This window comes from Haliotis cracherodii, unplaced genomic scaffold (genome assembly GCF_022045235.1).
Source record: "Haliotis cracherodii isolate W230 unplaced genomic scaffold, xgHalCrac1.p SCAF_15, whole genome shotgun sequence".
Classification (NCBI taxonomy): Eukaryota; Metazoa; Mollusca; class Gastropoda; order Lepetellida; family Haliotidae; genus Haliotis; species Haliotis cracherodii.
Window position 1 is genome coordinate 27051070 of NW_027266270.1, and position 12963 is coordinate 27064032.

Genomic DNA, 12963 nt, shown 5'->3' on the forward strand with positions numbered 1-12963 from the left:
CCAGGGAGTATATGGGGATTCAAGTCTACAAGCTATAGGTGGGTACAAAGGAGTATATGGGGATCCAAGTCTACAAGTTATAGGTGGGTACAAGGAAGGATATGGGGATCCAAGTCTACAAGCTATAGGTGGGTACCAGGGAGTATATGGGATCCAAGTCTACAGGCTATAGGTGGGTACCAGGGAGTATATGGGGTTCCAAGTCTACAGGCTATGGGTGGGTACCAGGGATGATATGGGATCCAAGTCTACAAGCTATAGATGGGTACCAGGGAGTATAAGGGGATCCAAGTCTACAGGCTATAGGTGGGTACCAGGGAGAATATGGGATCCAAGCCTACAGGCTATAGGTGGGTACAAGGGAGTATATGGGGATCCAAGTCTACAGGCTATAGGTGGGTACCAGGGAGTATATGGGGATTCAAGTCTACAAGCTATAGGTGGGTACAAGGAAGGATATGGGGATCCAAGTCTACAGGCTATAGGTGGGTACCAGGAAGTATATGGGATCCAAGCCTACAGGCTATAGGTGGGTACCAGGGAGGATATGGGATCCAAGCCTACAGGCTATAGGTGGGTACCAGGGAGGATATGGGATCCAAGCCTACAGGCTATAGGTGGGTACCAGGGAGAATATGGGATCCAAGCCTACAGGCTATAGGTAGGTACCAGGGAGGATATGGGGATCCAAGTCTACAGGCTATAGGTGGGTACCAGGGAGGATATGGGATCCAAGTCTACAAGCTATAGGTGGGTACCACAGACCCATCACACACACCACCATGCTACACCCCCATTAAACCATTCTACACCCCCATCGAACCATTCTACATCCCATTGAATCTTCCTACACCCCCATTAAACCACTCTACATCCCCCCTTAAAATCATTTTACACCCCCATTAACTTGGTGTACAGTCACTGAGATCAGAGTGTCCAGGCAATAGATAAGTGTACTAGCTCTATCTTGGATAATTGTTGGTATAAATCACATTTTGTACAAAACATGTAAAATACATGAAGCAATGGTAAACAGGATAAAAGATCAGTTTGACAACCTTAGGAAATGCCGCACATGATAATTGTGAGGTGAATTTTTTTATTAGTATTGAAGAAGAAAATGAAAATACATGGATTACTCTTGTCTATTGTAAACCTTTTATCAAATGTTTATTTTTTAGCATACTGTAATACTGGGTGTGCCAACAACTGGATAGCTGACAAGTACTGTGATGCTGTGAGTATAGATACAGAGAATTTCATTCTAACAAATAGATCACCAGAAGTCAATTACCGGTAATATTGAATGAATTTGAGGCTTTAGCCAGGATGTTTTTACTGTTATCAATGGATTTTTAATATTGTTGGTGTTACTGTGGGCAAGAATGCAGTATACTGGTAAGGGATGTGCACGAGCTCATTCCTTAGTAACAGTTTTTCAAATGCCATTTTTGTCGCCTCGCTAAAATAACAGGGGGTTTGGGATGGCTTGCCCCCCGGTCAACATCTGTAACTAAATACTTTCATAAGTAAATAAAATGTTTAATTACCAAAGTAGATGCAAAATATGTGTGCAACTTTATTAGTAGCATGTACCCTTGCTGTGACCTACAATGTGTTGCTGTTTTACAGGCATGCAACATCAAGAAGTGTGGGTTTGACGCTGGTGATTGCGGAACCAAGAACTACGATGAACTGTATGAGATCCCTCTGTCATTTTCAGAGATCAACTATCGACTTCCACCAGGTACAAGGATGTTTTAGACATGTGGATAAATTTCACTCAATTTTCTCAGGATCTTTCGTTTTGAAAATAGGTTAGGAGTGTTAGGGAGAATGAGAAACCATCTCAAAAGAGTTCCTGCTGTTGAGAATGGGCAGGCCTCTCAAATAGAACTTTCCTTGGAATCAAACATGCTGATAATCTGTCACACAGACCCTGAAATAAATATATCCAATACATCCCATGTAAGTCTAATTAGTTTGCATGTCTAGTTTACTGCTGAAAATGAAGAGAGTCTTTGGGGTCCTTATTATTTTTTAGTAAGATAATTTACCAACTTTTTTTTCTGTTAGATATTTTGGTTTCAGAGATGTTAGTCTTACATGCTGTAAGCTTACTGACATTCAGAACATACTTCAGAGTTGACCCCGTGGGGATTACAGGTTAGAATAGGTCCCCAGCATCCTATGCTGGTTTTGTGAGGCAACCAAATGGTTCAGGTGGTAAGACTCAGGCAGTGTTAGAAACTAACATTTTAATATTAGTCCTTAAAAATCGCTGGTCGTTATGATACATTAACTATTGGGCAGGTTGGAAAGGACTACAGGACTAGTGCCAATTTCTATTGCTGTCAGGTTGATAGCCTGTCATTGTACCCCGATGGCATATATTGTTGCTCACAATATCCTTCACTGGATTGTCAGGTCCATTCTCTGTTATTTACAGGCCACCATCATGTAACTGTAACAGTGGTAAAAAACAAACAAACAAATATGTCTGAGATGTAAACATGTGTCCTTTAGTTGCTAAGTCCTAGGTTTGGATCCTAGATTCATTCTGATCATATGATTGTTGGTTTGTCAGTACCATACTGGTGGTCAGAAGTTTCACCCAAGTGGTGAAACATTCAAGACCTGACTCACATTGGGCTTCACTTTAGGTGGACTCACTCGCTCACTCACTCACTCACTCACTCACTCACTCAGTTGGTGGCGCTCTTTGTCATGAGCGAACACACATCCTGCTGGGCTATCTCACTCTTCCTTTATGAGAAGGAAGGGAATATTTATTGTATGTTCATCATAATAATTGATTACCCACTGATAATAGTGTTTCGTGGTTTGTCATCCTTCTATTGATAAATTGATAATGAGTTTTGATATACAGTAAACTATAGTTAAAACAAACTCAAGTGGACAACTAATTTGAGTTTGTTATAACTGTACATTATAAGGAAGTATACAGCATATATACAGCAAATGGATGGGACTAACAAAAACAGTTTGTTATATCTGACAGTTCGTTATATTCTTATTTGTTATTAACGTCGTTTACTGTAATATATTTCACCTTGACAGGAGAGTTTGTGGGCTTCTTCAACCTGACGGACATAGTCATGTCAGATGGGATGATAACGGAGGCATTTTACAATGACAGCAGCATCATCAGACAGGTTGCCGTGGGCAACAAGTATAAGGTCATGACCATCGTTCTGCAGCATGACCACAATGAAACGACCTTGCACTTCCAACTGAAGGGCCACCAAGGATCGAATAGAGGATTCAGAGTAAGTATGATAATGATAAGAGTGATAATGGGAGAAACAGAGATTACCCCCTTGGGTTCAAGGTCAAGGTAGTAGTGGGATGATACACTTACACATCAGTGGATCGCAATATTTTACTTCTCCATACAAGTATCAATCACAGTCACACACAAAGTATAAAATATTGATTCTTACCATAACGTTTTGCTTTTTTAACCATTACACCAAACACTGATTAATAGTGAACATTAGTGGAGACAACATAAATATTTTCATCCATTGCGTCAACTCTAAATCATCGGTGTGCCAGGTATTTGGCCATCCTGCCTGTAAATAAGGTGGTGTACGCACCACAGATTAGAGCACATGCATGTATCGTTATCGGATTGTGAGCCAGGTATCGTGATAAGTATCGGATTGCACGGTTGGTGTATCGTCCCAGCCCTACTCCCTTGTCCTCTGTGTGTGGTGAGAGCCGACTAAACTGGTCGGGGGAAGGGAGAAGGGGGAGGGGTCAGGCTCTGTGGCTTTGCTGTCATCGGCCCTGATGGCCAGGATCTTAGTTCATGCTTTCAGTCAAGAGACTCTGGCCTGCTAACTAGTTTGATGACATCTTGTTGTCGTATGGCGCCACTTTGGTGGCAAACTTCTCAGAGGGACAGGTGTCGTATGACCACACAAAGTAGAGTAATACCAGCTGCCGTGATATGGCTGGAATATGGTGGCACGTGGTCCTGTGCACAGTGCACAGGTCACAAATCACGTGAAGTTAAGCAACATCGGTCGGGAGTCCTTGGATGGGTGACTGCTTTTCGGCAGCTTGGCTCCTGGGAGTTTCCGAGGCTTAGGTCCTGCCCCACACTGAAGCGCATGTAACACATGTGGCGTGTCCGTGGGCAAGTGACTTTGTTCGAAATGTTCACACAGCATTGAATTGGTACCCAGTAGGATGAGATGGCAATGTGGTTATTGAAACTTCTAGCGCCTAACAGGCTTTTTGGGTTGTATACTCCCCAGGGAGCTGAGAATGATTCTTGAGTGCCCAGTGACCCAGTGACCGGGTAATAATTTATAGCTGACTGTTGCTAGACTACTTTCGCTCACACTCACTTAAGTGGATTAAAAAACAGCTATCTTAAGTCTGTTTGTCTAACACTTAGACTGTCGTATGTCTATGTTAAAGTGGGGGCACGGGTGGCCCAGTCGTCTAAGACGCCACAATTCGCTGTGCAGAGTTGCATCCCTTGGGCACGCCAGAAACCTATGATTGTGGGTTCGAATCCCGGTCCACCCCCATTATGTTTCTAGGTTTGTCAGCACCATACCCTTGCTCGTAGGTTTCACTGAAGTGGTAAATGTCTTAGACCTGCATCACTTCGGGCTTTCCTCCAACATTAAGCTGGATATAACTGGAATAACGTTAAAAGCGGCGTCAAACCCAACTCACTCACTCACTCACTATGTTAAAGTATTCGAGTTACGACAGTTGTGTGAAGACAATCCTAAGTCTCTGTAAGTTTATGTGAGTTAGTTCTCAGATCACTAGAAAAGCATCCTTTATATGGAATAATTTAACCTGATGCTCCCTTCTTTTGTTGTGATACTGTTGAGAGTTAAGGTTGAATGGCAGCATATAGAAGCTTGGCAACTTAACAGAGTCTCTGTCTGTCTTCAGTTCAACTTCACGCTGACGGTGAACACCAACAAGACCCTGATGGGCGTGTATGAGAAGCAGGCAAAGAAGAAGGCCATGAACCTCACCGACGCTGTGGATGGAGATTGGGATGAGGAGAACGATGTGGTGGTCATACAGGAAGTGCCCGAGGAAGAGCAGTGAGTTGCGACTTGTCATGAAATGGGACTTTATGGCTGGGGAATAACGTCCAGTCCAGGAGTCCTTGAGTCAAAACTTTCAAAACCTACTTTTATATGCTAAGTAAACTAATATCACTTATATCAGCCTTACTGTCAATGATTACCCTAACTTCACAGAGACAATGTCTTTTACACAAAGTATGGGAGGTGAGATGGTCATTGTGTCTTTGTTTAAGTAAGGCAGTTGATAAAGTCATTGTAAGTCTGTGTTAAAGTATGGGAGTTTAACACAAAAAAACAAGCAAGCAAACAAACAAACAAACATTTAATCTTGTTTTTGGAGGGTTGGTGCCCACGCTGTTCATACAAGTCGTACAACACATGTTCCCTTCAAGACTCAGTTATCTAGAGATCATCCTCTCTGTCTGGGAGTGGTCGTTATCCTGCTTGATGTCAATCCATTGTTTCTTCCTCCCAGGCAGCCCAGACCAGTCCAAGGGTTACGGGGGGTGGGAGCAGGTCTACCAGTCATCCCCCCAGGTGTTGACCAGAACCTGACCAGTGTGATTGTGCCAGCTGTCATCAGACATGAGTTGGGGGCTCTGAACAAGGCCTTGCTAGAAGGTAGGGACAACAACGAGTTTATATAAAGTAATAGTTAACTACTTTGCTATTGTTGTGGTACTGTTGTGATTTTAAATTTCAAATATATTTTCTAATTTCCACAAGGTGTAAAGTAGGTAGGAAAATATAAACTATATACATACTAAGATTATTGATATAATTTCTACCCAATGCAGTTTCTTAGTTAGGAATGGTTCCCATGCAGTCATATAAGGCTAATAGACTGTGTGGTCGGACCAAGTGGCATGCTTGATTGAGTGCCTTTGTACCCTGACGGAGTGAGTGAGTTGGGTTTAACACCGCTTTTAACAGTATTCCAGTTATATCACGGCGTGTCAATGTGGGAGGAAAGCCCGAAGTGATGCAGGTCTCAGACGTTTACCACTTCAGTGAAACCCACGAGCACCTGACGGAGTGAATCATTGCTCATAATATTGACCACTGGTTGGGAATATTGCTGAATGCAGCATTAAACAAGTAACAATATATAATCAATTCATTGCATGCTGATTCATTAAGTTTTTAATACCATCTTGTGTTGAATGATTTTAAATAAATAGATGTTTCTGTTTCAAGCACTTGAATCTGTTGAAAAATAATGTTCTCAACTGTTTTCAGGTGACCTCACACAAAAAGGTTTTGGAATTAAATGGAAGGTTCTCTATGCCAAGTACATGAAAATAAAAGATGATCCTAACTATCCACTGGAAACAAAACAGTCACTCAATGGCACAAAGAATATTTCTGATAATAGTCAGGAGTTAAATAAAACAGGGCAAGGTTCTAATGTGAAAGGTCAGGGGTCAGATGGAGAGGCACACCAGAATTTAAGGAAGCTTCTGGCAATACCATCGGACTGGCGCCAGGAGAACATGAGCGTCAAGCCACAGGAGAAGAAAAGATCGGAGTTGGTAACATATTCCCAGGATGAGGCAGCAATGTCAGATAGGATCTATGGTAGAAATGAGAATGAGGTTGTGGAAGACTTTCTAGACAAGGTGAAGGTTGGCGAGGAGACTGGTGTTTTCCCATGGGAGAGGAAGAATCTGTTAAGTGAACTGCAGAAGGTAGATATAGAGCATTATTACAGCTTGATCTTGTAATCATCTTGAATTTGCGTTTCAGATTCATTGTTTCAGAACACACCAAGGGCAGATAACTCAAAACTACCTGTAGGGATTTCAGGGCAGACTGGTCCCCAGTACTGCATGCTTGTCTCCCTGTAGAGATTTCAGACCAGATTGGTCCCCAGTACTGCATGTGTGTCTGTCTCCATGTAGAGATTTCAGGGCAGGCTGGTCCCCAGTACTGTATGCTTGTCTCCCTGTGGAGATTTCAGGACAGGCTGGTCCCCAGTACTGCATGTGTGTCTCCATGTAGAGATTTCAGGGCAGACTGGTCCCCAGTACTGCATGCTTGTCTCCATGTAGAGATTTCAGGGCAGACTGGTCCCCAGTACTGCATGTGTGTCCCCATGTAGAGATTTCAGACCAGATTGGTCCCCAGTACTGCATGTGTGTCTCCCTGTAGAGATTTCAGACCAGATTGGTCCCCAGTACTGCATGTGTGTCCCCATGTAGAGATTTCAGGGCAGGCTGGTCCCCAGTACTGCATGCTTGTATCCCTGTCGAGATTTCAGGGCAGACTAGGCCACAGTACTGCATGCATGTCTCTGTCAGGATTTCAGGGCAAACTGGGCCCCAGTACTGCTTGTTTGTCTGCTTGTAGAGATTTCAGGGCAAATTAGGCCTCAGTACTGCATACTTGGTGTAAGAGCAGACCAATAACGACCATGTGATAACAATGTATGTCATCATACAGCATTGATTATTCCTTATATTATCAGAAACTATCAGACTCTATTCCTTACAGACTGCTGTGATACATCTGAAATACAACAACTTCCACTCACTGATCTTGTTGTTTTCCTAGTTGTTGACAATGATTGAATTCCTGACATGCCACAAAGTTGTATCAACAGTCATATGGTGCTGTTTCAGATGAGAGAGAATGTTCTGAGAGCTAGTGAGTTTGAGTCACCTCATCACAATGGCCGCCGTTTGCTGGACACTTTTGGAGACTCTCTTCGTCACGTCAACAAGCTCTACAACAAGGCCTTCGGATTCGTGGCAAGGAAGGTGCCCGCTCACATGCCACACATGATTGACAGGCACATTATGGCTGATCTACAGGCCCAGTAAGTACAGAGAGTCACATGATTGACAGGCACATTATGGCTGATCTACAGGCCCAGTAAGTACATAGGCCATAGTGTGCCTGTCAATCATATGACACTATCTACAGGCCCAGTACAGTCACATGATTGACATTTATGTAAGAACAATGTATAACAATCTTACAATGGCTCGCCTGTGTAACACAGACATGGTGATTTCAGGTTTCCCAATGAGTGGGACGTGACGTCTTCCCACAAGGTGCGACACTCGAAGGACATGCAGTACGCCTTCTCCTACTTCTACTACCTGATGGGCGTCTCCGAGCAAGTGACTCCGGAGTCTGTGTTTGATGAGATGGACACAGACCACTCACGGTAAGCATGTTATTTCTGAACATATTGAAACTGACTATCCCATGTTTGTATAAAAAATCGAGTGTACATTGATCCATTGACTGGGGTAATAATAACGCAGCTCTTTGAGCATACATTGCGTATGGTGTTACCCGCTTTACAACTGGACTGAACATGGCTACAATGTTGGAAGCCTATTCTTTAGTGACCAGGTCTGTGCTATTGCTTCAAAATTATACTCTTCAAAAAAAGAAACTTGACATAGATGTAAAACCACTTTTTGCTAAATATCTCAAATAATTACATTAAATGAGAACCAAATAAGTCAAACAGAAAGATGATGTGTCTATAATTCGTGAAAACACATGCAAAGCACATAAGCGTAGCGTTTGGGGATCAATTTTACCGCTTCATCTAAACGCAACCGTCTGTAAAAAATCCACATCAACGACTGTTCATACAGTCCTTATAACGGCAGTAGAGGCGGTGACAGAATGCCAAGACTGAATGCAGCTAACGGAACAACGCCATTGGGAGATTACAAGCTGGAGCAACTCAGCAAGAAGTGGCCAGGCACTTTGGCGTATCCAGACAGACAATCTCCGCACTGTGGACCCGATACAACACCAACAGAGTTGTGGACAGACCAAGGTCAGGAAGACCAAGGGTGACAACCCAAGCACAAGATCAATACATCCAGCTGCGACACCTCCGTGACCGCACTACCACAGCCACGTCTACAACCACACAGATCCCTTGGGTACACAGAATATCAGATCAAACCGTACGCAACAGACTGAGGGATGCTGGACTTTTTGCACGAAGACCTGTTCGACGTCATGTATTGACCCCAGGTCATCTGGCGGACCGTCTGCTTTGGTGCCAACAGAGGGTTAGATGGGCACATGCAAGGTGGAGAAATGTACTGTTTACTGACGAGTCCCATTTCCTACTCACACGTGCTGATGGGCGCGCATGTGTCTACAGACATCGGGATGAAACGTTACGCCCCCAACTGTGTGCAGCAGGTTGTCCCATTTGGCGGCGGGAGTGTCACTGTATGGGCCGGAATTCATCCCGGTGGTAGGACGCCTCTCGTGCATGTGGCAGGTGCATTGACAGGTGTGGGTTACAGAGACTTGATCCTACAGCCTTACGTTCTTCCTCACGTCAACGTTCATGGCGGACATTTCAAGCAGGACAAGGCTCGACCGCATATTGCACGTGTTTGTCAGGACTCCTTACAGCACAACAACATCCAGACATAACCTTGGTCAGCCCGGTCACCAGATTTGTCCCCGATTGAGCATCTGTGGGATGGGTTGGATCGACGCGTTCGCAGAAGGAATCCCCCCCACCCCCCCCCCAAACACTGCCGGCGCTTATTGATGCTCTTCAGCATGAATGGCAGCACATCCAACAGCGTGTTATCGTCGGTGTCAAGCAGTGATTGATGCACTCGGTAGGCACAACCGATACTGACATTTTCTGTACCCCTGTGACATTAACTGTATCGTGTACGTATGTCTGTCTAGGTGACACGATTAATGTTTTGAACATTGTGTACATTGATGTTCAAACAGTGTTTCAATTATGGTTTCCTGTGTCCTATTTTGAAACAATTGCATTATATTACATTTTGAAAGTCAGTGTCAAGTTTTCTGTTTTTGAAGAGTATAGTAAAGTGTTGTTGCAAGGGAATTTGTGTTTATATTATTGTTAAGTTGTTTTGACTTTGTTTTGTTGTAATAATGCCAATGTGACGTTACATTTTAGGTCACTCATTGTTTTGTTGTTTCAGTGTTTTATCTGATCGAGAACTGAGGACATTTGCCGCTAGAATGTATGACTTGCCACTGTATCTGGAGGTAAGGATTTTTGTTGTTCAGCTGAAGTTCTCATATGTTTCATTGTTCGTTTTCCAAAACTATTTTAAGCGAAGTATCAGTATTTATTGATAATACCACCAAGAATTTGAAAATTACTAATGATGTGACAAAACAATGTTTGAGTATAGACAGTGCTGGGTTCCAAATTAAAATGGGACTACCTCAAATTTTAAAACACAGTAGGTTTATCTCCTAAATGGGTGTGATTTTAAGTGATCAAAATCTATGACCACATTGTCCTGGTAGGTAGCCTAATGGTGAGAACATTGATTCATCATGTTGATTGTCCCGAGTTCAACTCCTCACATGGGTATATGGCGCCTCCCCAACCTTGACTATTGCTTTAAGCTCACAAGCTCACAAGGGCTTGCGGGGCAGTTGGGTAGCTTGGTGGTCAAGGCATTTGTTCTTGTGTCCCTGCGAGGATATAACTGGGATGTTCCTAAAAGCAGCGTAAAACCATTCACAATACTCATTCACTCAATCAGTCAAAAGGAATTTCATGTGACTATATCTAAGTTTGTTTGTTTAATGCCGCACTCAACAATATTCCAGCTTTATGATGGCAGTCTGTAAATAATCCAGTGATTGAAATCATGAGCATCAATCCACACTATTGGGATATGATGACATGCATCAACCAAGTCAGCGAGCCTGACCACCCGATCCTGTTAGTCGCCTCTTATGACAAGCGTAATTGCCTTTTAAGACAAGCATGGGTTGCTGAAGACCTATTCTACCCCGGATCTTCACGGGATATTAAGCCCCAACTGACTATATTCTAAGGTGTGGTAAGGTGTGCATGTATTGGGTGCAGGCAGTGGTTGTTATAACAACATGTATGTTTGACAGACTCTGCAGGGACTGGAGCAGATCTTTGTCAACTGTTCCAACCATCTTCAAGAGGAGCAGAAGTCTGCGTATGCGCCACCTACACAGGAAGTGTACTACGATAAAACCATGGTAGGTCACCTCTAGGGCTGGGACGGGTGACCGAACCCATGGTTAGTCACGTGACATATTGTTTTATGACAAAAACACACTATAGCTCAATGGTTACAATACAAGTCGCTAATGTTCACATTTCTTTCTGACGATGCACACATTCCTTTTGACTTGTTTATGTTTGAGTAAAGATAAAGCTTCAGTCAGCTTCAGTGTTCACATGATCTGATCATTTTGTTCCCACCTCTTGAGACCTACACTGGGTACCCGGGTAGGGTCAAGTAATAGGGGGTCAGGTACCCAGGTAGTTAATTTGGATTCGTCCAAGCCCTAATCACCTCCCCACTCAAGGGGTACTACAAATAAAATGTTATAAGGGCAACTGCTTTGTTGTTTGAAAAATTAAAATGTTTGAAATAAACCTAAGTTTCCTCAGACGGTGGCATTTTTACAAGGGTGGGTTTGTGCTCTCATTCCCTGTTGTCAAGGTAACATTGCAGTATTTCTTGTTTAGCCCCAAGTGACAAGGCATCTGTTTCTCAGCTGTGGGGGTGTGCTGAAGCTGGTGAAGGACAAGTTCAAGCCTAAACCAAAGTTCAAGTAAGTTAGAAAATCGGGGATTTACCCTGTGTGACGAAAATGTTGATCCTGAGCCATGATACCGTGAAACCAGAGGGACCAACAGACTCATATGCAGAGAAAGAATAAGTAATGAAGGACTTCAATGTACAGATATTTGTAAAAAATATTGAAAAGAATAAAATAGTGATTAAATTGTTCGTACATGTAGATAAGTTACAAAAATAGTAAACAATATTTTTGATCATACAACTGGGTTTAAAGTAATTGTGTGTGTCTTTGGTTTCAAATGAAATTTGTCTGTAAGGCTAAAAAAATTAATAGTCATGGTTCTCAGGCACCACCCGCATCATCATAAAGTCTACCACATGTTTTGTTTTTATTTCCATTTTTTAAACAAATATATAAAAATCCTAATACTTAAACACAATGCATCAAGAAAATTGAAAAAGGAAACAACAACGAAACGTGCAATGACCTTTATGCAGATGTGGGCAGTGACTGAGAACAGAATAAGCTCTATTTCACTATTAACACTACCCTTCCAGATATACAACTGTGGATGACTCTGACGTCACATTCTACATGATCCGGACCAACGTCTCCAGTGTAGTCGGTCAACTCGATAATGTCCGCAAACACTCCAAGTAAGAACACATCTCTCAATAAAGATTTAACAAATTCTCCATATCATGTATTCTCCATATGATCAAACATCACCCAGCTGAAACAGTAGGTGTTATCTGACTCTATAGTCTGGAAGGTAATTTAAGGTACCGATGTTTACTACAATATCTGAAAAACTATCGGACCCACTCCAGTCAAAGTTGGTATGAGATTATTAAACAGTCATACATAACTGGATATTACATTTAAAGACAATTGGTGAATGAATAAAAAATCTGTCTATTTAGCTGTCACTATATTTCATCAACAACCAGACCTGTTCGTCACGGGTGGAACGAACATTCATTGTAACAGCCATCTGCATAATGCTACCCTTGCGTCACAGGGCCATATGACACAGTTGAACCAATCAACTCAACTCGAAAGGGTGCACTGGAATCACACACGTTGAGACGCCCAACGCTAACACAGTATTCGTGCGTGCGTGATTCCACGTGCGAGTTTTCTTACATTCTCCTTCACATACAGGACAAACAGTAGCATTATCTGATTGTGTTCATTACAGGAAGTTCATCTGTCTCAATGACAACATCGAGCATGGATCCGAGGAAGCCAGAACTGTAAGTACTGTTGCGAGCCTCTTTCTGTGATGTAGAAGTAATATACCGTAGTTGCTGTATTAAGC

The 12963-nt window shown here is 42.7% G+C and overlaps 1 protein-coding gene across 1 annotated transcript in view; it reads left to right on the forward strand.

Annotated features, from left to right (window-relative positions):
* Positions 1–12963, forward strand: part of LOC139462437 (N-acetylglucosamine-1-phosphotransferase subunits alpha/beta-like) — a 33908-nt gene that overhangs the window by 16666 nt on the left and 4279 nt on the right. The window contains exons 14-26 of the mRNA XM_071244145.1: positions 1182–1237; positions 1633–1747; positions 3082–3290; positions 4945–5102; positions 5563–5708; positions 6327–6775; positions 7709–7905; positions 8107–8259; positions 10040–10106; positions 10980–11090; positions 11587–11672; positions 12200–12298; positions 12844–12898. Of these exons, the coding sequence (XP_071100246.1) occupies positions 1182–1237; positions 1633–1747; positions 3082–3290; positions 4945–5102; positions 5563–5708; positions 6327–6775; positions 7709–7905; positions 8107–8259; positions 10040–10106; positions 10980–11090; positions 11587–11672; positions 12200–12298; positions 12844–12898 (1901 nt within the window). The remainder of the gene's footprint in view (positions 1–1181; positions 1238–1632; positions 1748–3081; positions 3291–4944; positions 5103–5562; positions 5709–6326; positions 6776–7708; positions 7906–8106; positions 8260–10039; positions 10107–10979; positions 11091–11586; positions 11673–12199; positions 12299–12843; positions 12899–12963) is intronic.